This window comes from Bombina bombina, chromosome 2 (genome assembly GCF_027579735.1).
Source record: "Bombina bombina isolate aBomBom1 chromosome 2, aBomBom1.pri, whole genome shotgun sequence".
Classification (NCBI taxonomy): Eukaryota; Metazoa; Chordata; class Amphibia; order Anura; family Bombinatoridae; genus Bombina; species Bombina bombina.
The window spans coordinates 271513310-271538711 of NC_069500.1; the positions used below are offsets into that span (position 1 = coordinate 271513310).

A 25402-nucleotide genomic window follows, 5' to 3' on the forward strand; every position below is an offset into this window, starting at 1 on the left:
ACATTTTTTCTTTCATGATTGAGATAGAGCATGCAATTTTAGGGAACCTTCTAATTTACTCCTATTATCATTATTTCTTCGTTCTCTTGGAATCTTTATTTGAAAAAGCAGGAATGTAAGCTTACGATCTGGCCCATTTTTGGTTCAGCACCATGAATAGCGCTTGCTGATTGGTGGGTACATTTGTTAAAGTTACACAGAAACTGTAAAGGCATAATCAGACATTGTAAAATCACAATCCTAAATATACTGCTGTATACAAAATAAAATTAAAAATAGAAAGAGCAAAGTTTAAATGTAATAAAATGTAATCTAAAGTATAACGTGATATAAAATAGAAAGCACAAAGTGTAAATGCACCAGGACTGTCATGTTATACAGTGCTATATTGCACTGGGCCTGTCTCTCATTCACATACAGAAAAGCAGGGAGTGCCCCTTGGAGAAGTAAAGCAAAATCTGCCTTTTGCCTTTTGAATATTTCACTAGGGATGTCGCAGTGATGGAGGATCATTTTAGATCATCTCACCTGAGCAGAGAGGTTGTGAATATCAGGACCTTATTCTTTTGCAGCGACATAGGGAGAGCATGTTCTAGGGAGAGGTCTAATCTAACAGTAATCATGTCTAATTTTGTTTGTTTGCCTCTGCATTTATTTTAATTTTCTTTGCACAGCAGCTCGTATTACAGGTTGTTGCTTGGGTTTCAGTTTATTTGTGTGGCTAAAATCTAATTTTAAAGGTTAAAGTAGTGCACTTATAATTTTCTTTTTTTCTCTCTTTTATAGCACTAGCATATTTAGGCAAGAGGAGCAGAGGTCTATAGTTTATCTACTAATGTTGAAGTAGTTAGCTTAGTCAGTGGCAACAATTATTTATATTTTTCAACATTATAGCATTTATCCATTTGTAAGTTTGGAAACAGACCTAGATAGAATAACAAACAATAAGGATGTATCATACGTATCCTAATTTAGAGCGTTTGTAGAGCATTGTTTTAATATTAAAATATTCACAAAACAGCACAATTTGCATAAACATTTCAAACAAATTTAACTGACTGATGACATTTCAATGGGAACATCTCAGTAGGATACCAAGGATAGAACGATTACCTCAATTTATGGGCTGGCTCCTAGATATTGAACAAATCTGTTGAGTCCTGCGCTTCCTTTCATATTTTCTTTTTTGTTGTCTTTCCATCCAGAGTTAGGGAGTTTTGTTACAGTGTGTGTTATATTGTCAAAGTGTGGTTATATTGTTTACGTGTGGTGCACAACATAGCACATTGTTTCTGCCATACCCACCCATAAAATATAGTATAATAAAACATTAGATATAGTGATGTGGGTGAGCACCGATCAACAGGAAGCAAAAAAAGGGACATTCCAGACAAAATTTAATTGCACATAGATGAATTATATCTTTGACTAGAAACATATTTGCAATATACATGTATTGGCAAAAATGCATCTAGTAAAAGATATCACTGTTTTAGTGTTAACATTTTTCTCTGCACGTGCATGTAAAGCATAGCTAGATATTCTCAGTGCACCAGCATTTTAAATACTGCAGCTGCTCAGAGGGCCAGTGGAGCTTGCATCATGTCAGCAATTAAACTGAGTCATTACCAAATGATACAAGCACCTTAGGCTCGCTAAGCAAAAGCTGTGTTTAAAATCCTGTTGCACGGTGCGTACTTAAAGGGACATGAAACCCATATTTTTTTTTCCTGATTTAGAAAGAGCATGCAATTTTACACAACTTTCTAATTTACTTCTAATACATATTTTGCATTATTCTCTTGATATCCTTTGCTAAAAAGCATATCTAGATATGCTTAATAGCTGCTGATTGGTGGCTGCACATAGATGCCTTGTGTGATTGGCTCACCCATGTGCGTTGCTATTTCTTCAGCATTGTATTCTCTACCTGAATCATGAAAGAAAATGTTGGGTTTAGTGTCCCTTTAAAGTGATGGTAAATCCTAGCGTTTCAAAATGCTGGGATTTACCATCAATAATAATAAAGGCCACCTTCATTCATCAGTTTAAAAAAAAAATGATAAAAAAGGTGCCTTTATTTTGCCGCAACTTCACTGTCTAGCTAAGCGGCTCTAACGGCCCATGGCACTGCTAATTATTATCTTAGCCAATAGCAGTGCAGGACAATCAGTATTATGCTGTAGGTACAAACAGCTTTTACGTTTTATTTTAGAACTTTCCATTCCTTTAATCTACTATGCTGGAACGGGGGAGGGGGACAATTTGTAAGTAAGTAACTGTACATTTGCAAAATATATATATATATATTTTATTTATTTTTTTCAAAGATTTTATTGTGACAAAAATTAAGAATCTGACACAAAAAGGAAATTTAACAAAGTTAGTAATGAAGGAGGCACGCAGGCCTCTACAAACTAACAAACAAACTTCAAAAATAAGTGAATATTTCACACATGCCTTATATGCATACAGTAACATCTGATAATCTTAAGTAGTGATGATAGATAAAGGAGGGGAAGGGAGAGGGAGGTGGGGAGTACAGAAGAAGGGGGAGGACAGGATAGGTAGGGGGCTTGTCTGCTGATAGTCCAGTTTTAGGAGTTGGCTACAACATTAGGTACCCAGGCAGTATCATATTGTGCTCCCCAGTCTGCCCAAATGAGTTAGAATAAGTCTGACCCTTCTTGCACTTGAAATATACCTTTCTCCATTGTGTAAATATATGCCATTGAATTTAATATCATGGGCCACTTAGGTGAGAACGCGGTTTTCCATGCCTTTGCAATTGCTGCCTTAGTTGCGGTTAATAGATATATGGATAAGTAGGCCTGGTGTTTAGGGAGAGACTGCATACCTAGATGAAGTAGAGCATTGGAAGGGGTCTTAGGGAGAGATATACCCAGACCAAGTAAGACACGGAAACAGGAGTTCCATAGAGGTACGAGTCTGGGGCATTCCCACCAAATATGTAGAATGTCACCTATCTGCCCACAGTCACGCCAACACATAGGGGAGACAGTTCCATATATTTTGGCCAGTCTTGTAGGGATATAATACCAATGCGTCAGTAGCTTATAATAAGTCTCAAATAATGTGACACAATGTAGGGCCTTTTTTGTGAGGGTTAAAGTAGATTGCCAGATTTGTGGGGAGAAAGTGGCGTTAAGGAGTAGCTCCCATTGGGTTAAGTGTGGTAACTTGATGTCCCCCTCTGTATTACCTATTAGGGTGTAGTGTAGGGATAGAGGTTTGCGCAGTCTATTACCTTGTTGCCATACAGTTTTCCACAGTGTGCGAGGGCGAGTCAATTCGGGTTTAAAGCCCCAGCTTGCCAGGAAGCTCTTCAACCAGACATGTTCATATTTCATGTAAAGGGGGTATAGTAGAATCAGTATGGATTTGCTCTAGCATACGGAACCTCGGTTTTGGGGAAGAGGACCAGAGGTCTGAGGACACCTCCACTCTTAGCTGAGCCCACTTTTGGGGGTGGGAGTCAGGGAGACCTAAGAGTAAACCAGCGAGGGAGGCAACCGGAGATGGGTGTGGGGCTATGTGAGGATAATGTCTAATCGTGTCCCACATCCGTAAGCATTCACAAATTATGGGATTAGTGATGTTTAGGGCTCGTCGGGAGTGGGGAGGGATCCATATTAAGTCCTGTAGGTGCATATGGTGCAGTATGGAGGCCTGTTCAATGGTTTTCCATTTACTGGGAGAGTTTGTTGCTCCCCATTGGGAAATATGTGTCAACATTGCCCCCTCATAGTAACAGAAAATAGAGGGGGAGGCTATCCCACCCCGATGTAGAGGGCTTTGTAGAATTTTGTGTGCTACTCTAGGGAGTTTATGCTGCCAGATGTATTTGGTAAACTCACTTTGAAACTGGTCAAGTAAGTATCTGGGGATTCTAATAGGGAGACACCTAAAGAGATATGTAATTTTAGGTAAGAAGGACATCTTGAGGGCTGTGAGTCTACCTATCCAAGAAATAAATGTATAGTCCCATTTATTTTTCAGGGTGCGTAGTTCAGATAATAAGGGGTGATAATTATCCTTGATAATCTGGGGTATGTTATTCGATAACTTAACCCCTAGGTGCGTGACAAAAGTATCAGCACAATTGACCTTATATTGGTTTTTAATGTAATGGATCACAGTTTGGGGTATGCCCCATGTAAAAATTTCTGTTTTATCTAGATTCAATTTGTAAAGGGACAGATGTCCAAAAGAATCAAGGATATTCTGGGGAATGAAGACAAAGGGTCTGATGAGAAAATTGTGACATCATCAGCAAATAGGGTTATTTTGTGGTTTGTACCATGCAGGGTGATGCCATTGATATGTTTATCCGATCTGATTTTTTCTGCAAGGGGCTCAATTGCCAAGGCAAATAGTAAGGGTGGGAGGGGACATCCCTGCCTTGTTCCGTTGGAGATTGAAAAAGGGGGTGAATGATAAACTAGCCCTTTGATCGTCGCTGTCGAGTAGAGTATAATGCTTGAATGGCAGTTCGGACACTCCCTGGGAATCCAAAGATTTTAAGAACCTCCAATAAATAACTCCACCTGACTTGATCGAAAGCCTTCTCTGCATCTAATGAGATAACAGAGAAAGGCCTGTTCAATCTGGTAGATTCAGTGAGAATATTGAGTAATCGCCTCGTATTATCGGGACCTTCCCAGTTGGGTATAAACCCCACTTGGTCCAGGCCAAGCATAGATTTTAACATCTAAATTGATCAGTGAAATTGGCCTATAGCTGGAGCAAAGCGATGGGTCATTCAGGGGTTTGGGGATGGTAACAATCGTGGCTTCCAAAAATTCCCTAGAGAACTTGCCTTCCTCTTTAGCCAAATTAAAGAGCCGAAGGAGTAAAGGCGAGAGTTCATTAAGATATGTTTTATAAAAAAATGCCCGCTTGGGCCTGGGGTTTTGAAGGCTTTCATATTTTTAACGACATCTTTAATTTCCCTAAGGGTAAAGGGGGCTGTAAGGGATTCGCGGTGTTCATCGAGGAGAGTTGGAAGCTTTAATTTTTCCAAAAACGCTCTGATGTCTAAGGGGGTGGCTGATGCTTGATCTGTTGACTTTAGTATATTGTATAGCCTCGAATAAAATTTAGCAAAACATCCTATTTGCGATGGTAGTTGATAAGTCTGGTTCTCAAATTGCATATGATGGATTCTAGTGGTACTTGTTCTATGTCTTAATTTATTGGCTAGGAGGGTATCAGCTTTATTGCTCTTATAATAGAAGAGTTGTTTCAGTTTTAAAAGATTGGATTGTGTGAGTTTTAATTCAAGTAGACATATATGTTTCCTAAGTTTTGAGATTTGCTCCATAACAGGGATCGAGGGTGAGGCCCGATTGGAGAGTTCTAAACGGCGTAACTCAATGTGTGACTGGGATAGGGACAAACCAGACTGCTTTTTCAGGTGAGCTTGTCTCCTAATAATAAGGCCCCTAATGGTGGTCTTAGGAGCCCCACAGAGAGTGTCCAGACCAGCTTATTATAATTTATTTGAGAGTAAAACCTAATGTCTTTTCTAAGTTCCGCTCTAAAGGGGACATCTGAGAGAATCTGATGGGGGAGGCGCAAGGAGAATTTAGACCCAGATTTTTCGGTCAAATTAAGAGTTGCTATCACAAAATCATGGTCTGACTAGGGACATAAAGATATTTTAGTATTTTTGACTGAATCTAACGTTTCCGCGGAGCAGAAAATATAGTCTAACCTAGTGTACATTTTATGTAGGTGGGAGAAATGGGTGTAGTCCCTATCTCTAGGGTGTAAGAATCTCCATATGTCATAGTAATTGGATAGGGTAATGGTCTGTCTGAAGGCGGACGAGAGTTGTGTGGAGTGGGAGGTTTGTTGTTTGGGTTTTTAGGGTCCCAAGTCATATTGAAATCACCTGCTAGTATAACTCTACCAATTTTCACTCTGTCTACTGCTAGAAGCGTTCGTTTTAAATATTTGGGTTGGCGGGAGTTGGGAAGGTAGACAGATACCAGTGTGTAGGGAAGATGATCAAGATCACAAACTAAGATTAGGTACCTGGCTTGAGGATCTTTAATGACCTGAGTACACTGGACAGCTAATCTCTTGTGAATCAAAATTGCGGTACCTCTAGCTTTTTGTGAGAATGAGGCGCACTCTAATACAGCATAATCCTTGGATATTGTATATTGAGGGCCATCAGAGATCCAGTGAGTCTCCTGAAGAAATACTACATCAGGATTGTGGTATTTAAGGGATTTGGCCAGTAAACTTTGTTTGTGCGGGGAGATTAAGCCTCTAATGTTGTGTGTCAGGAGTTTAAGTGAGGGCATGTTGGCCAGTAGTAAAGAGTGAGAAACAGAGAAGAGGGTTGCATGGAGGGTAAGGTGGGTGGGGTTAGGAAACAAAGGTATATGGGGAAGGGGGGGTGGCAGAAATAGTCCGCCTTAGCGGAACCTTAGTGTGGGTTTCTGTTGGGGGGGAGAGAACAACAGTAAGAAGCAGAGGTCAACCATATGAACCCTGCTCCGCAAACATAACTTACTTAAACTTGTACTAGCAAAGGGGCAATAAAATAAATAAAAAGTGAACAATGCAATCAGTGAACATAACTGAGGAATATATATATATATTTTTTAAAGTGCATAACATTTTGCTTTTTGTATTATTGTCTTTTCTCTAACACTATAAAAGCTATTTGGACTTTACAAAATTGAACATAATGACAATTAGAATGAGGAACAGTATGTTTTATTGAAAAAGTACCTGTCAATATCAATCAACACCTAGAAATACGCAACATTAAATTAGAAAACATTCATTTGGCTAACATCATTATCCACATAACTTGTTCCTCAAGCTCTCTCCCTTGATTTGTTTCAAGCCTACTAAGATTGAATATGAAATGTAGGATGTCCCTTATGACAATTCATTTGACTGAAAACTTCATTTGATTGAATTTATTTTATGACACTAATGTAAGTATAGTGCTGTAATGGGAAAGGCTGGAACTTCAATTCCATTTTTCTTCATATAGTTATTATTAAATTCTATTTCATACATTTGATATAAGTTTTGGAAAGGCTGCCATTTAACTAAAAAAACACATTAAAGTTTAGAAATATGAAGGAATACAAATGAATTCAATATGTCTCTCTATAGGCCCGATGATCAAATACTTGCTGCATGGAGAGAAATCACACAAAATCTTTTTTTTAGAACTTACATTGTAATGCAGGAGTTTCTCCTTCACATACAGAACTCTGTATAATGAGATAAACATCTCTCAAGGTAAAATTTGAGTTTTTACATTTTTTTGAGAGACTTTAGATCATTAGACCCTATGGGAGGATTCACTCTAACCTGTTCTTGTCTAATTGAACGTGGGTGATAAGGGAAACCCGTTAAGCAGGCTTGTCCAACGTAAGAAATGTGGTCACAATAAGGCTCTCTAGCCTTCCACTTTCACAGTCTGAATATATATATCAGATAAGGGAGGAATTTTCTGCATGTTGAGCTCATATTTGTACAATTTCTCTTCAATAAACAAATGTGCACTGTTGAATATGTAAGTGACAGGGAACTATGGAAGATCCTAAACATCTGCGGTAAATAGTAATTTATAGGTAATGATTATACTTTAAAAATAAGTCATCCATACAAAAAATTGTTAGAAAAATGCTTTTGCATACAAAATATACATTTAATTAATGTGTTATTGACAGTCCATGTCCCTCAATATATTTGCAAACGTGACTGATAACCAAGATGTTTCTCAATAATGTGATAACATATGCAACAGCGGATATGCATAATCTACAGTGATGTCACACATGTAGTGTGCATTCAAACTGCCATCAATGAATACTAAATGCTGAAAATAAAGCACAGATAAATAGATAGATAAACAGATAGGCACAGATAGAAATAGATGATAGATAGATAACAGCTACAAGTAACTGTGCAAAAAAACATAGTTCTGTTGACTTAACAAAAGATTAAAAACCATAAGCAGAGTATTACTGCAGGAGCTCACAAAGCAGAAGTGTGAGCGGCAATCACGACTGGCACACAATAAACAAGCTGTATAAATGATTTTACACTTTTATTGCCCATTACATACTAAATTAGCCTGCAAAATATCCTCTGTCTCTGGCAGAACAAATACTGTACGTGTTTCAAGTATGACAGATTTCCTTAAAAAAGTATGAAATGTGTAAAAGAATATCCAGCCTAGAAGGCCAAGTCAAAGACCTTGAAAATAGGTTTAGAAAAGCCAGTCTGAGAATGTTTAATATGTGAGGAAAAAATATTAATCTTTTTTTAGAATCTTCAACAATTAATCCATAAAGTATGCCCTGATATTGATCAACCTCTGTTTCTTCTTCCTATCACCCACAGAACTTTTACCAAGCCAATCTCAAAGCATTAACCTCCCAATATAATAGTTATATCTATCTATCTGTATCTATCTATATATCAGAAGAGGTAATAAGATAAGGACCTGCAAACCAAATTAGATTTTACTAATTGACAGTAGCAAAACTTGTCTACTCCAGTAACAGGTCCAGGTGGTCTCCTCCAAATTATATTAAGTAGGGGATGGAGTTTGGTCATTGAAAAACAACTGCAGTGAATATTAATCCAGTTTAGAAATATTCACAGTCACCTAGTATGCTAATTTATTTCAAGACTATACAAAAATCTTCCATCACACATTGACTTAAACTATCTTTTATGAAACCATAAGTTAAGTGATTCACTGAGAGTTATGCACCCTAAAGACAGGGATTATACATTATTTTCTTGGCAGCATATAATGCATACTGACAGCACATAATGCATACTGACACATTCACTATATTTTTGATAGCCAAGCAGTGAATTAGTGCGTCTCTTCTGCACCCTATCCTGTGGTCAGACCAAGCAGCTGCAGAAGTCCCCTTTGAAGGTTTGCTCAATTATTCTAGAATTAAGACAATGGTGTTTCAGCCAACAATTCCCAAATCCACCACCACTTTTGGAAGCATCTCCTTCCTCCCTGACTCTTTTTCCTATAAAAAGTTGGTTCTTCCAATAATCCAACCATTCTAGGCAGCCAACACATATATAAGAGTGATTTTTTTTTTCATCATTACTCCTATATCGAAAATACATTTAAAAATCTACTCAAAGAGAGCCCTGATATAATTAAAAAAAATGTTTTAGATATTAAAATCAGACAAATTTAAGGACTTTACTTGACTGGTTTTTAGAACCATCAGATCCACTTTACCTGCTGCAGTGTATTAAATTGTTTACAAGTATTTCAATTACCCTTATATTGGCATTTGAAATAGTTGATGTAGCCTGTGGTAACCCCACCTATCCTGAAAGTTTTTGGCCATAAGGCCAAGCTGTGTAAACACAGCCAGTAGAAGAAATTACACGCCCAGTGGGGTATAGAAGAGATAATGTGATTAAATGTAAATTTTCCATTGTTCTCTCCAACTATTGGTGATTGCTTTACGGACAGTCAGATATAAAGATAAAGAAGCAGGTATATGTACTCAATGTGATAGTAATGAGATCTGATTATACCTACAAGCTGAACACAAAATCAGCTAATTTATATACACAAATAAACATTCAAAAGCAAATCTCATTAATTTTATACTCTGCGGCTGGTAAAATAATTAATTGGAAACACATTAAGGGAACAACTATGTTATAGTATGCTGTCCCTTTAAGTAAAAACTAAACTTTCATTATTCAGATAAAGCACACAAGTTTAAACAACTTTACAATTTACTTCCATTAACAAAATGTGCACAGTTTTTTTATATTTACAGTTTTTGAGTCACCAGCTCCTACTGAGCATGTGCAAGAAATCACAGACTATACGTATATGCATTTGTGATTGGCTGATGGCAATCACATGATATAGGGGGAGTGGAAATAGACATAACTTTGAAGTTTGTAAGAAAAAAAAATCTGCTACTCATTTGAAGTTTAAACTAAATGCTATAGCATAGTCTTTTTATCATGCATGTAATGATTATGCAAATATACTGTATTTACTTGTCCTTTAAAGGGACATTGTACACTAGATTTTTCTTTGCATAAATGTTTTGTAGATGATCATTTATATAGCCCGCCTGATAGTGTTTTTTATAAAAATGTATAGTTTTGCTTATTTTTTAAGAAATTTATGCTGATTTTCACTCCTAACCAAGCCCCACAGTGTTGGATGTATACATGCGTTTACAGACTCCTGAAGGCTGCTGTTATGTGTCTTTTCATATGCAGGGAAGGGGGGAGGCGGGGAGTGTCTGCTCTTTTTATTTACCTAGCCCCTTTCACTGGGTGTCCCAGACTACCTCATCAACAATGTTAAACTAAATACGTTTTTAAAAGGTTTTATACTGGATTTTTAGATCAGTATCTGTGCATATTCTTCTTTATAGTAGATGTAAAGTGTTCTCTGGAGTGATAAATCACGCTTCACTATCTGGCAGTCTGATGGAAGAATCTGGTTGTTGTGGTTCCCAGGAGAACACTACCTACCAGAATGCATAGTGCCTACTGTAAAGTTTAGTGGAGGAGAGATAATGATCTGTGGTTGCTTTTCAGGTTTTGGGTTAAGCCCTTTAGTTCCTGTGAAGGGTAATCTTAAAGGGATAATGTACTGTAAAATTGGTTTCTCCTTAAAGGGACATTAAACACTTTGAGATGGTAATATAAAATGATAAATTGTATATATAAAACAGCTCTGCAATATACTTTCATTATTTATTTTGTCCTCTTTGCCTGTAATTCCATTCTGAAATTGTGAGCTTTTCAGTTCCTGTTAGAAATGGAAGTGCAGAACACTGTTATATTCCACACAGCCATTGGCTGCACACTCTAGTGAACTATTTATAACTGTCTCTAATTGGCCACAGCAGAGAAGGTAACACAAGTTACAACATGGCAGCTCCCAGTGTTTTATAGACACTAAGGCCTAGATTTGGAGTTTGGCGTTAGCCGTGAAAACCAGCGTTAGAGGCTCCTAACGCTGGTTTTGGCCGCCCACTGGTATTTGGAGTCAGTGATTAAAGGGTCTAACGCTCACTTTTCAGCCGCGACTTTTCCATACCGCAGATCCCCTTACGTCAATTGCGTATCCTATCTTTTCAATGGGATCTTCCTAACGCCGGTATTTAGAGTCGTTTCTGAAGTGAGCGTTAGAGCTCTAACGACAAAACTCCAGCCGCAGGAAAATAGCAGTAGTTAAGAGCTTTCTGGGCTAACGCCGGTTCATAAAGCTCTTAACTACTGTACCCTAAAGTACACTAACACCCATAAACTACCTATGTACACCTAAACCGAGCTCCCCCCACATCGCCGCCACTCGATTAAAATTTTTTAACCCCTAATCTGCCGACCGCCACCTATGTTATACTTATGTACCCCTAATCTGCTGCCCCTATCCCCGCCGACCCCTGTATTACATTTATTAACCCCTAACCTGCCCCCCACAACGTCGCCGCCAGCTACTTAAAATAATTAACCCCTAATCTTCCGACCGCAAAGCGCCGCCACCTACGTTATCCCTATGTACCCCTAATCTGCTGCCCCTAACACCGCCGACCCCTAGATTATATTTATTAACCCCTAATCTGCCCCCCTCAACGTCGCCGACACCTGCCTACACTTATTAACCCCTAATCTGCCGAGCGGACCTGAGCGCTACTATAATAAATGTATTAACCCCTAATCCGCCTCACTAACCCTATAATAAATAGTATTAACCCCTAATCTGCCCTCCCTAACATCGTCGACACCTAACTTCAATTATTAACCCCTAATCTGACGACCGGAGCTCACCGCTACTATAATAAATGGATTAACCCCTAAAGCTAAGTCTAACCCTAACTCTAACACCCCCCTAAATTAAATATAATTTAAATCTAACGAAATAAATTAACTCTTATTAAATAAATTATTCCTATTTAAAGCTAAATACTTACCTGTAAAATACATCCTAATATAGCTACAATATAAATTATAATTATATTATAGCTATTTTAGGATTTATATTTATTTTACAGGCAACTTGGTAATTATTTTAACCAGGTACAATAGCTATTTAATAGTTACCTAGTTAAAATAATAACAAATTTACCTGTAAAATAAATCCTAACCTAAGATATAATTAAACCTAACACTACCCTATCAATAAATTAATTAAATAAACTACCTACAATTACCTACAATTAACCTAACACTACACTATCAATAAATTAATTAAACACAATTCCTACAAATAAATACAATTAAATAAACTAGCTAAAGTACAAAAAATAAAAAAGAACTAAGTTACAAAAAATAAAAAAATATTTACAAACATAAGAAAAATATTACAACAATTTTAAACTAATTACACCTACTCTAAGCCCCCTAATAAAATAACAAAGCCCCCCAAAATAAAAAATTCCCTACCCTATTCTAAATTAAAAAAGGTAAAAGCTCTTTTACCTTACCAGCCCTGAACAGGGCCCTTTGCGGGGCATGCCCCAAGAATTTCAGCTCTTTTGCCTGTAAAAAAAAACATACAATACCCCCCCCCCAACATTACAACCCACCACCCACATACCCCTAATCTAACCCAAACCCCCCTTAAATAAACCTAACACTAAGCCCCTGAAGATCTTCCTACTTTGTCTTCACCATCCAGGTTCACCGATCCGTCCTGAAGAGCTCCTCCGATGTCCTGATCCAAGCCCAAGCGGGGGGCTGAAGAGGTCCATGATCCGGTCAAAGTCTTCATCCAAGCGGGGCAGAAGAGGATCTTCCATCCGATTGAAGTCTTCATCCAAGCAGCATCCATCCGGAGCGAAGCGGCAGGATCCTGAAGACCTCCAGCGCGGAACATCCATCCAGCCCGACGACTGAACGACGAATGACTGTTCCTTTAAGGGACGTCATCCAAGATGGCGTCCCTCGAATTCCGATTGGCTGATAGGATTCTATCAGCCAATCGGAATTAAGGTAGGAATTTTCTGATTGGCTGATGGAATCAGCCAATCAGAATCAAGTTCAATCCGATTGGCTGATCCAATCAGCCAATCATATTGAGCTCGCATTCTATTGGCTGTTCCGATCAGCCAATAGAATGCAAGCTCAATCTGATTGGCTGATCGGATCAGCCAATCGGATTGAACTTGATTCTGATTGGCTGATTCCATCAGCCAATCAGAAAATTCCTACCTTAATTCCGATTGGCTGATAGAATCCTATCAGCCAATCGGAATTCGAGGGACGCCATCTTGGATGACGTCCCTTAAAGGAACAGTCATTCGTTGTTCAGTCGTCGGGCCGGATGGATGTTCCGCGCTGGAGGTCTTCAGGATCCTGCCGCTTCGCTCCGGATGGATGCTGCTTGGATGAAGACTTCAATCGGATGGAAGATCCTCTTCTGCCCCGCTTGGATGAAGACTTTGACCGGATCATGGACCTCTTCAGCCCCCCGCTTGGGCTTGGATCAGGACATCGGAGGAGCTCTTCAGGACGGATCGGTGAACCTGGATGGTGAAGACAAGGTAGGAAGATCTTCAGGGGCTTAGTGTTAGGTTTATTTAAGGGGGGTTTGGGTTAGATTAGGGGTATGTGGGTGGTGGGTTGTAATGTTGGGGGGGGGGTATTGTATGTTTTTTTTTACAGGCAAAAGAGCTGAAATTCTTGGGGCATGCCCCGCAAAGGGCCCTGTTCAGGGCTGGTAAGGTAAAAGAGCTTTTACCTTTTTTAATTTAGAATAGGGTAGGGAATTTTTTATTTTGGGGGGCTTTGTTATTTTATTAGGGGGCTTAGAGTAGGTGTAATTAGTTTAAAATTGTTGTAATATTTTTCTTATGTTTGTAAATATTTTTTTATTTTTTGTAACTTAGTTCTTTTTTATTTTTTGTACTTTAGCTAGTTTATTTAATTGTATTTATTTGTAGGAATTGTGTTTAATTAATTTATTGATAGTGTAGTGTTAGGTTAATTGTAGGTAATTGTAGGTAGTTTATTTAATTAATTTATTGATAGGGTAGTGTTAGGTTTAATTATATCTTAGGTTAGGATTTATTTTACAGGTAAATTTGTTATTATTTTAACTAGGTAACTATTAAATAGCTATTGTACCTGGTTAAAATAATTACCAAGTTACCTGTAAAATAAATATTAATCCTAAAATAGCTATAATATAATTATAATTTATATTGTAGCTATATTAGGATGTATTTTACAGGTAAGTATTTAGCTTTAAATAGGAATAATTAATTTAATAAGAGTTAATTTATTTCGTTAGATGTAAATTATATTTAAGTTAGGGGGGTGTTAGTGTTAGGGTTAGACTTAGCTTTAGGGGTTAATCCATTTATTATAGTAGCGGTGAGCTCCGGTCGTCAGATTAGGGGTTAATAATTGAAGTTAGGTGTCGGCGATGTTAGGGAGGGCAGATTAGGGGTTAATACTATTTATGATAGGGTTAGTGAGGCGGATTAGGGGTTAATAACTTTATTATAGTAGCGCTCAGGTCCGCTCTGCAGATTAGGGGTTAATAAGTGTAGGCAGGTGTCGGCGACGTTGTGGGGGGCAGATTAGGGGTTAATAAATATAATATAGGGGTCGGCGGTGTTAGGGGCAGCAGATTAGGGGTACATAGGGATAACGTAGGTGGCGGCGCTTTGCGGTCGGAAGATTAGGGGTTAATTATTGTAGGTAGGTGGAGGCGACGTTGGGGGTGGCAGATTAGGGGTTTATAAATATAATATAGGGGTCGGCGGTGTTAGGGGCAGCAGATTAGGGGTACATAGGGATAACGTAGGTTGCGGCGGTTTACGGAGCGGCAGATTAGGGGTTAAAAAAAATATGCAGGGGTCAGCGATAGCGGGAGCGGCAGATTAGGGGTTAATAAGTGTAAGGTTAGGGGTGTTTAGACTCGGGGTACATGTTAGGGTGTTAGGTGCAGACGTAGGAAGTGTTTCCCCATAGGAAACAATGGGGCTGCGTTAGGAGCTGAACGCTGCTTTTTTGCAGGTGTTAGGTTTTTTTTCAGCTCAAACAGCCCCATTGTTTCCTATGGGAGAATCGTGCACGAGCACGTTTTTGAGGCTGGCCGCGTCCGTAAGCAACTCTGGTATCGAGAGTTGCATTTGCGGTAAAAATGCTCTACGCTCCTTTTTTGGAGCCTAACGCAGCATTTGTTTGAACTCTCGATACCAGAGTTAAATTTATGGTGTGGCCAGAAAAAAGCCCGCGGAGCGTTAACAGCCCTTCTACCGCAAAACTCCAAATCTAGGCCTAAAACTTTACACTTATTTTGTCACTTTTTAAACAACTAATGAAACTTTAAAAAAATACATCTACATGTTACTCATGGACTAATCTTTTTCTTTGAATGTATCATTCTATCTAGCATGTATTTAGTGTTTAATGTACCTTTAATGTGTCTCCAATTACTTGTTATACCTGCTGCAGAATTTAAAATGTATGGGAAATTGTTCCTTTAAGTATAGTTTTGTATATGAAATAGCTGTTTCCGCTAACTGAAGCCACAAACCAATACAGACCGCTGCTCCCTAACTTGTCCACTGCCTCTGAGGCTGCGGTCTTCAATCCGCCCGATCCTATACGATCGGGCTTATTGACACCCTCTGCTAGCGGCCGATTGGCGGCAAATCTTCAGGGGTGGCATTCATCACCAGAAGTGCTTGTGCAATGATAATTGCCGACAGCATACGCTGTCTGCATTTATTGATGTGCGGCGGACATGATACGCTACATTGTATCATGTCCATCCACACTTTAGTAAATCGGCCCCTAACTCTTAACCGCAAACATACAAGCACTATTGATTTAACCTGAGCACAGTTAGTGCTCAACAGTGCTAAGTACAGAAGGTGAAACTTCGCTCCGAGCCCAGAGAAAGAAAAGGCAACCGCAAACAAACAATTCACAGCCGGGCATCCACTAGGGCAGCGTGGCGCAAATGTGCGCCGTCACATATCAGTGTGGTGCACGTCAGTCAGGGAAAGGCCGAGCCAGCCCTAGTAGCAAAGAGATAAGGAAGAAGATGGCACTCAAGGATCCAGATAAAACTTACAGTTTATTTAGGCAATTAAAATCCACACTCAACAGCATAGACAGAGGGGAGGGTCCTACAACAGTGCTAACATCTTTGCCTCCACTTGTAATCTAGCTTGCAGTGGGCTGATCTTGTAGGGAGAGGATACCTTATTATGTTATCTGACTAATTATCTTTTTAATTACTGTTACTCAAAGGCCAATGAAAACAATTGTAAAATAACACTTTAGTACCTTTGTGTCACACCTCCCACTGGGAGCATTATTTTAACCTCTTAAGGACATATGACGGAATTTTTCCGTCATAAAACAATTGAGCAAACTTAAAGCTGTGTCCTTAAAGGGTTAACTAAACCTGCTTGTTTACATATTGTTGTTTTTTTGTAACCAGAAAAGTTCAGTATAGGTCGGGATAAAAGAGGCAAAATCAGCTATTTCAAATAAAAAAATAAAGGTGATGGAACTGTTTGTAAACAATTTAATGCACTCCAGTCTGTAAAAAGGTAATTGAGAACATATTAAAGGGCACAAAACATTATAGTACACTGCCCCTTTAATACTACAAAGACATTTTAGACAATAAGGTGCTTACAATATTGTGGTAACAGTTTGGAGAAGGACCTTTCTTATTCAAGCATGTCTTGTGACCCTGTGTACAAAGCAAAGTCCATGAAGACAAGGTTTGACAAGTAGAAGAACTCAAGTGGCCATAAAATGGCCCTAACCTCATCCCACTGAACACTTTTAAATAAATTGGAACAGCAATTGCTTAACAGACCTTCTAGTACAACACCAGTGCCTGACCTCACAAATGCTCTTTTGGTTGAATGGGCACAAGTTCCCACAGACACACTCCAAAATCTTGTGGAAAGCCTCCCCAGGATAGTCGTGGCTGTTATAGATGCAATGTGTATGTGGGTGTGTGGGACGACGACTCCATTTTAATGTCCATGGTTTTGAAATATGATGTCCAAAAAACTGATATAGGTGTGATGGTCAAGTGTCCACATACTTTGGCCATATAGTATAGTATAGATAGATAGATAGACACACACACATATTTATTTATTTTTATTTATTTAATTATTTTTTTGGTGCCAAAATAACAAACAGAAATCTAATTAGCCATGCTCATACATGGGAATTAGATGAGGTAGAAGCACAGCTGGCATCTTCTAGGGTAAAGCACAAAATGTACCAGCTTAAGAAATGCCATCAAGATATATTATCCAGCTCAGAGCACATGGCTAATTATCATGCATATCATCAGCTTCTGCTGCTTCATTACAACATTGTGCATAGTTAGCAATCTGTTTAATCATCAGCCATATGCATTCAAAATAAAACAGATGATGATCGCCTTGGCAAAAACATTTCTTGTCCATCTTTTTTGCAGTAAGAAAAAAAATTCAATAAAAAATTTTTTTTCAGGGTATGTTTGTCTTTAAGCAGAAATGGCAGCTGCTTAGGGGAATGCTCCCTCAAAAAGGCACCTGGTTGTCTATTTTTTATATACATTACATCTATTTGTGAAGTAACTATGTACGTATTTTACTTTTACCTCACAATGAGACGTATAGATAATGAGAGATAATAAAAAAAGACACCTGGCTTGTTTAATAGAAGAAACAGAATTTCAGGAGATCCACTAGCGACTCCGTAGATATACCTGAGGGCTTGTAGTAAATAATGTACAAACCAATAGTCCTCCATTTGCTGTACACTGCTAGGGTCCTTGTCACAGCCATTTTATTAGCGCTCTTCAAAATCAAAGCAGCAATTAGTATTTTGTGCCAATCCTAATTTCCTAATCAAAGTCTGGGGACGAATATGATTTTTAAATAGAGGCCCCAATTCCATTACCGAGCATTGTTTTCTGCAATTAACAATTTCATAATCATTTTTATAATTATCTATTTAAAAAAGTGCATCTGTAACCGGTGTGTGCAATATGCTGCAAATCACCTAAACCTTCTATGTGGTTTGCTCTATTTGCAGAATCTTTAGGGAGTGAGAGACGTGCACAAAATGTAATCAACCCTCAAACATTTCTCACGTTCCATTTGAAAAAGAAAATTTCCAACTGAAAGAAAAGAGAATATTCTGGATCATGGGTGGGCATGTTTTTTTACTCAAGAGGACTTGCCCTTTAATTGACAAATAACATATATAGAAATACTAATCATACCAGATTTCTACGTATAGAACCTTCACATGGGAGATGATTATCTAGATATTTGCCCTTAATCTGGCGCATGTCTGGTTTTGTGGTACACTCAGTGACATACCTGTGGTACTGAACAGATACTGGCACATGTCTGGTATTGTGGTACACTCAGTGACATACCCGTGGTACTGTACAGATACTGGCACATGTCTGGTTTTGTGGTACACTCAGTGACATACCTGTGGTACTGTACAGATACTGGCACATGTCTAGTTTTGTGGTACACTCAGTGACATACCTGTGGTACTGAACAGATACTGGCACATGTCTGGTATTGTGGTACACTCAGTGACATACCCGTGGTACTGTACAGATACTGGCACATGTCTGGTTTTGTGGTACACTCAGTGACATACCCGTGGTACTGTACAGATACTGGCACATGTCTAGTTTTGTGGTACACTCAGTGACATACCCATGGTACTGTACAGATACTGGCACATGTCTAGTTTTGTGGTACACTCAGTGACATACCTGTGGTACTGAACAGATACTGGCACATGTCTGGTATTGTGGTACACTCAGTGACATACCCGTGGTACTGTACAGATACTGGCACATGTCTGGTTTTGTGGTACACTCAGTGACATACCCGTGGTACTGTACAGATACTGGCACATGTCTAGTTTTGTGGTACACTCAGTGACATACCCATGGTACTGTACAGATACTGGCACATGTCTGGTATTGTGGTACACTCAGTGACATACCCGTGGTACTGTACAGATACTGGCACATGTCTGGTTTTGTGGTACACTCGGTGACATACCTGTGGTACTGAACAGATACTGGCATATGTCTAGTTTTGTGGTACACTCAGTGACATACCTGTGGTACTGAACAGATACTGGCACATGTCTGGTATTGTGGTACACTCAGTGACATACCCGTGGTACTGTACAGATACTGGCACGTGTCTGGTTTTGTGGTAGACTCAGTGACATACCCGTGGTACTGTACAGATACTGGCACATGTCTAGTTTTGTGGTACACTCAGTGACATACCCATGGTACTGTACAGATACTGGCACAAGTCTGGTATTGTGGTACACTCAGTGACATACCCGTGGTACTGTACAGATACTGGCACATGTCTGGTTTTGTGGTACACTCAGTGACATACCTGTGGTACTGAACAGATACTGGCACATGTCTAGTTTTGTGGTACACTCAGTGACATACCTGTGGTACTGAACAGATACTGGCACATGTCTGGTTTTGTGGTACACTCAGTTACATACCCGTGGTACTGTACAGATACTGGCACATGTCTGGTATTGTGGTACACTCAGTGACATATCTGTGGTACTGTACAGATACTGGCACATGTCTGGTATTGTGGTAAACTCAGTGACATACCCGTGGTACTGTACAGATACTGGCACATGTCTGGTTTCGTGGTACACTCAGTGACATACCCGTGGTACTATACAGATACTGGCACATGTCTGGTATTGTGGTACACTCAGTGACATACCCGTGGTACTGTACAGATACTGGCACATGTCTGGTTTTATGGTACACTCAGTGACATACCCGTGGTACTGTACAGATACTGGCACATGTCTGGTATTGTGGTACACTCAGTGACATACCCGTGGTACTGTACAGATACTGGCACATGTCTGGTTTTGTGGTACACTCAGTGACATACCCGTGGTACTGTACAGATACTGGCACATGTCTGGTATTGTGGTACACTCAGTGACATACCCGTGGTACTGTACAGATACTGGCACATGTCTGGTATTGTGGTACACTCAGTAGCATACCCGTGGTACTGTACAGATACTGGCACATGTCTGGTATTGTGGTACACTCAGTGACATACCCGTGGTAATGTACAGATACTGGCACATGTCTGGTATTGTGGTACACTCAGTGACATACCCGTGGTACTGTACAGATACTGGCACATGTCTGGTATTGTGGTATATTCAGTGACATACCCGTGGTACTGTACAGATACTGGCACATGTCTGGTATTGTGGTACACTCAGTGCCATACCTGTGGTACTGAACAAATACTGGCACATGTCTGGTATTGTGGCACACTCAGTGACATACCCGTGGTACTATACAGACACTGGCACATGTCTGGTATTGTGGTATATTCAGTGACATACCCGTGGTACTATACAGACACTGGCACATGTCTGGTATTGTGGTACACTCAGTGACATACCCTAGGGCCTAAGGCTGGACAAGGGTGTTCTAAAGAAGGACCAAATAAAGTTTAATATGAATATGAAAGAGCAGTAATTCTACCTTTTTTGCACAACAACAGGTTAAGTTAAACAGCTTAAACTGAATAAGAAGTATTGCATGTTTACACACAACTCATCCATATAGATTGCTGAGTGAGTGTTATGGACAACTCCCAGTGTTATTGGTCAGCAGGGTCAAATCTAACACATAAAAACATCAATTTTTTTTTAGCACAGAAAAAAATAATACATTTTTAATTACTTTATTTTATATGATACAAATAGAACAATTCATTTTACTGTAAATGAGACAAATAAAACAAATATGTATATCATTCACTTGCTACAAAAGTTCACAAAAAGCTCTGTCTGCATCTTATGCTCAACCCTCTTATTGGATGATTGGCAAAAATACAATCCATCAAAGGGAAATAAAAATACCATTACAGAGGTAAATGTTATGGTTGGGAAATCAGAATTTCCTGTGTCACTCACCGTCTGATGATTTCTGTCACAGTAACGAAGTCCAAAGTAATCAATCTCCACAAGGTTTAGGTGACGGAATACGTAGTCCAGGACAACAGAGCCTTTCGTTGACTTCTGTGGGAAAGAATGTACAAATTCCATTCAGCAGCATATCCCAGCTTTGTCAGTGCCATTCATGCGTTTACTATTGCTTTGTCTTTACAGAACGCTAGTTTTATTGACCAGTAGTTATGTTTGGCCTCCCCACAGCAAGAACTTCTATAGGATTCCTAATCTTATTATTCACTAAAATTATGCATGTTACGCAAGTGAAGGTGCTGCTTTTGTACTATTGCATGCTGACTGCTATCCACTGAGTTATAGCTTCCAAAATCAAAATACTTGCAGGTGCAGCCAAACATACTAGGATCTATTAACATCCTAATAAATCCCTGGAACAAGCAGTACTTCTGATTAATTGGATATATCAAACTGGCATGGCATCCGAAAAAAGCAAATGTCAAAAGTAAGATATTCATATGGTTTGTTCCTCTTGACATTCGTTTTGAAATTTGAATGTTACTAAGGCACCCATGTTAACATTTCAATATAACAGTTACATAATTATTCTTGCAAACCTACATTGAATTTTATGACAATCAACTTTTGAATTTAAATGGTACATTCAATACATGGAAAATTATATATATTTTTTTTCTGAAATGTCATTTTTTTATCTCTAGAATTCAACATTTTCTTTATAGCAAACAACTGGAGGCAACATTCATTATTTTTACTAAACATGCCAAACATTCTCCCTACCTTAAAGGGACACTCAATCAAAATTAAACTTTCATTATTCAGATAAAGCATGTCATTTTAAACAACTTTCCAATTTACTTCTATTAACTAAATGTGCACAGTCTTTTTATACTTAAACTTTTTGAGTCACCAACTCCTACTGAGCATGTGCAAGAATAAGTGTGTATGCATTTGTGAATGGCTGATGGCTGTCACATGGTACATGTATGCATTTGTGATTGGCTGATGGCTGTCACATGGTACAGGGGGAGTGGAAAAAGACATAACTTTTAAAATTGTCAGAAAAAAAATCTACTACTCATTTGAAGTTCAGACTAAGTGATTTTGCATTGTCTTGTTATCTTGCATTTGTTGATTATGCAAATCTACTGTGTTGACTGGTCCTTTAACATAAAGGTTTTCATTCAATGAGATTTTAGATTTAAGCCAGAGCATGACATTTTTAAAATAAATTATTAAGCAATTCAGGCGTTCTACCATTACTTTTTAAAATTGAAATAAACTAAATTAAATAAATAAAATTAATTACATTGTTTAATTGCCTTGATGGTGGCAGATAGAGCAATTAGCTGATTAAGAGTAGATCATATAATACCCAGTCATAGGTGTATATCTGTATTTTGTGATAGGAATATTGTATATAAACACTGTACTGAAATATATCGTCCATTAGAAATGTTGTATACTTTTGTATAACCAGATAAGTATTTGTTGTAGTAAAACAATTTTTGGATTTTGTTTTCATGTGAACCAACAGGAGTTGCTTTATAAGCCAATGAGCAAATGATACCCATGAATCAATGGTCATTCCCTGTTAGTTTAGATATCTATTTAAACATCATTAACTTTTTTCATACAGAAATATATGTTGAAATGCTGTTCTTTTATATGCATTGAATATATTTGACCTTAATGCCCCTTTAAAAAATTATCCTTTTAAGAAATATCAATCTTTAGTGCAGTAATATTTACACTCTCTAAGACATTTCACTCACAATTGAAGGCTATTCCATGAAACTTCTACCTAACACTAGCCGTACACTACATTGTCTGAACAGCAGGTTGCATTAAAGGGACAGTCAACACAAACATGGTTAATGTTTAAAAAGATAGATAATGCCTTTACTACCCATTCCACGGCTTTGCACATCCAACATTGTTATATTAATATACTTTATAACATTTAAACCTCTAAAGACAGCCCCTGATCACATGATATTTTATTATTTTTTCGCAACAGGGGAGTGCTAGTTCATGTGAGCCATATAGATTACATTGTGCTCACGTCAGTGGGTTGTACACAACACATCACTAATTTGCTTAAATGCAAGTTAATAAATAATAAATAAAAAGTCATGTGATCAGGGGGCTGTCAGAAGATGCTTAGATACAAGATAATCACAGAAATAAAAAGTATATTAATGTAACCATGTTTTCTGTGCAAAACTGGAGAATGGGTAATAAAGGGATTATATATCTTTTTAAACAATAACATTTTTTGAGTTGACTGTCCCTTTAAGGTTGACATGAATTATTTGTAAAGTCAAATGACAGTCTATAAATCAACTACATCCAAAATACAATTCTGATCAGCAAATTCTTTTGTTAAAAAAAAACTAGTTGGAAAACTAGACAGAAATAGAGTAAGTTTATCAAATGTTTATATCTGGAAACTGTGGATCATTATTAAAAAGATGACAAGAGGGGGGGGGAGCTAACTGGGAAGGAGAGCAGATGCATCTATGTGGAGCTCTGAGTAAAAACAGACTTTACTTGGGTAAATTAGTGTTCCAAGCTAACGGAGACTCCAGAAATCTGACCTACTCTTGGAAGAGTTTACCCTGATTGGAGACAGATGCTCCGGTGATTGAAACGCTTGAGAAGAGACCGGTCTGCAGCAGCTGGGCCTTCGTGCTGTGCGGTTACCACCTGTGACGCACTTGCAATCAATGTACGATACAGAACATTGTGGAACAGGTCTTTTGCTCATACCTGGCCAGACCTATCTCGGATCACACACAGCCAGATCTCTGGGGACACAGGGAGCACCCGGTAAGCGTCACAGCCCACTGACAACACCATTGTACATATACCGGCACAGATCCAGATTCTTTGTCTGAACACTACTTCTCACCGACATGGAGGTCGCCCACTTGACACTAGAATAAACAATATGAGGGAGCCCAAGCCGTGGAACAGTCTCCTAACTCACATGAGGAACTTTGATTGTCTTCTTAACCAACACTACATAGTCAGAAGACACACTCAGGATCTCTACGTATGCTGTTTGCACATAGTGTTAGCCCAAAACTCTCCTTCCCACCATCAGTAGTGAGCATAAGGAACGAAAATAGAGCCACTTTATATTGGAGGGCTGCAGTTTTTTAATGAGACGTTTTGCAAATGACAGTCTATAAATCAACTACATCCAAAATACAATTCTGATCAGCAAATTCTTTTGTTAAAAAAAAACTAGTTGGAAAACTAGACAGAAATAGAGTAAGTTTATCAAATGTTTATATCTGGAAACTGTGGATCATTATTAAAAAGATGACAAGAGGGGGGGGGAGCTAACTGGGAAGGAGAGCAGATGCATCTATGTGGAGCTCTGAGTAAAAACAGACTTTACTTGGGTAAATTAGTGTTCCAAGCTAACGGAGACTCCAGAAATCTGACCTACTCTTGGAAGAGTTTACCCTGATTGGAGACAGATGCTCCGGTGATTGAAACGCTTGAGAAGAGACCGGTCTGCAGCAGCTGGGCCTTCGTGCTGTGCGGTTACCACCTGTGACGCACTTGCAATCAATGTACGATACAGAACATTGTGGAACAGGTCTTTTGCTCATACCTGGCCAGACCTATCTCGGATCACACACAGCCAGATCTCTGGGGACACAGGGAGCACCCGGTAAGCGTCACAGCCCACTGACAACACCATTGTACATATACCGGCACAGATCCAGATTCTTTGTCTGAACACTACTTCTCACCGACATGGAGGTCGCCCACTTGACACTAGAATAAACAATATGAGGGAGCCCAAGCCGTGGAACAGTCTCCTAACTCACATGAGGAACTTTGATTGTCTTCTTAACCAACACTACATAGTCAGAAGACACACTCAGGATCTCTACGTATGCTGTTTGCACATAGTGTTAGCCCAAAACTCTCCTTCCCACCATCAGTAGTGAGCATAAGGAACGAAAATAGAGCCACTTTATATTGGAGGGCTGCAGTTTTTTAATGAGACGTTTTGCATGTACAACTACACCTCCACTCAGTATGAAGGCATGTATCACCAACACACTACGCAATTTACTGGTCAAACTCGATACCCAGCACAATGCTCTTATCCAGGAATTAAGATCTACCTCCAACCATGCCCAGAGCGTATTTAACGAGTGTTGAGATGAATCTAATGGCTCTTTACTTTTTATAGAGGTTCCAGACAGCCCATATGCTGAGGAACAGCCCTTAGGAGATAAGGTTACAAGTGATTGCCTGGAGAAGAGAGAATATATCTGTGTGCTTGTACCTAGGTACTGCTGGCAAGTAATCGAAGTAACACATATGCGAAGCTTTCAACACA

General features: G+C 38.8%; 1 protein-coding gene across 2 annotated transcripts in view; it reads right to left on the bottom strand.

The window, feature by feature from the left end:
- The window catches only part of EPB41L4A (erythrocyte membrane protein band 4.1 like 4A), a 635814-nt gene that overhangs the window by 432458 nt on the left and 177954 nt on the right, over window positions 1–25402 (bottom strand). For both annotated transcript variants that reach the window (XM_053701541.1, XM_053701542.1), the window contains exon 2: window positions 21022–21126. In XM_053701541.1, coding sequence (XP_053557516.1) covers window positions 21022–21126 — 105 coding nt within the window. The remainder of the gene's footprint in view (window positions 1–21021; window positions 21127–25402) is intronic.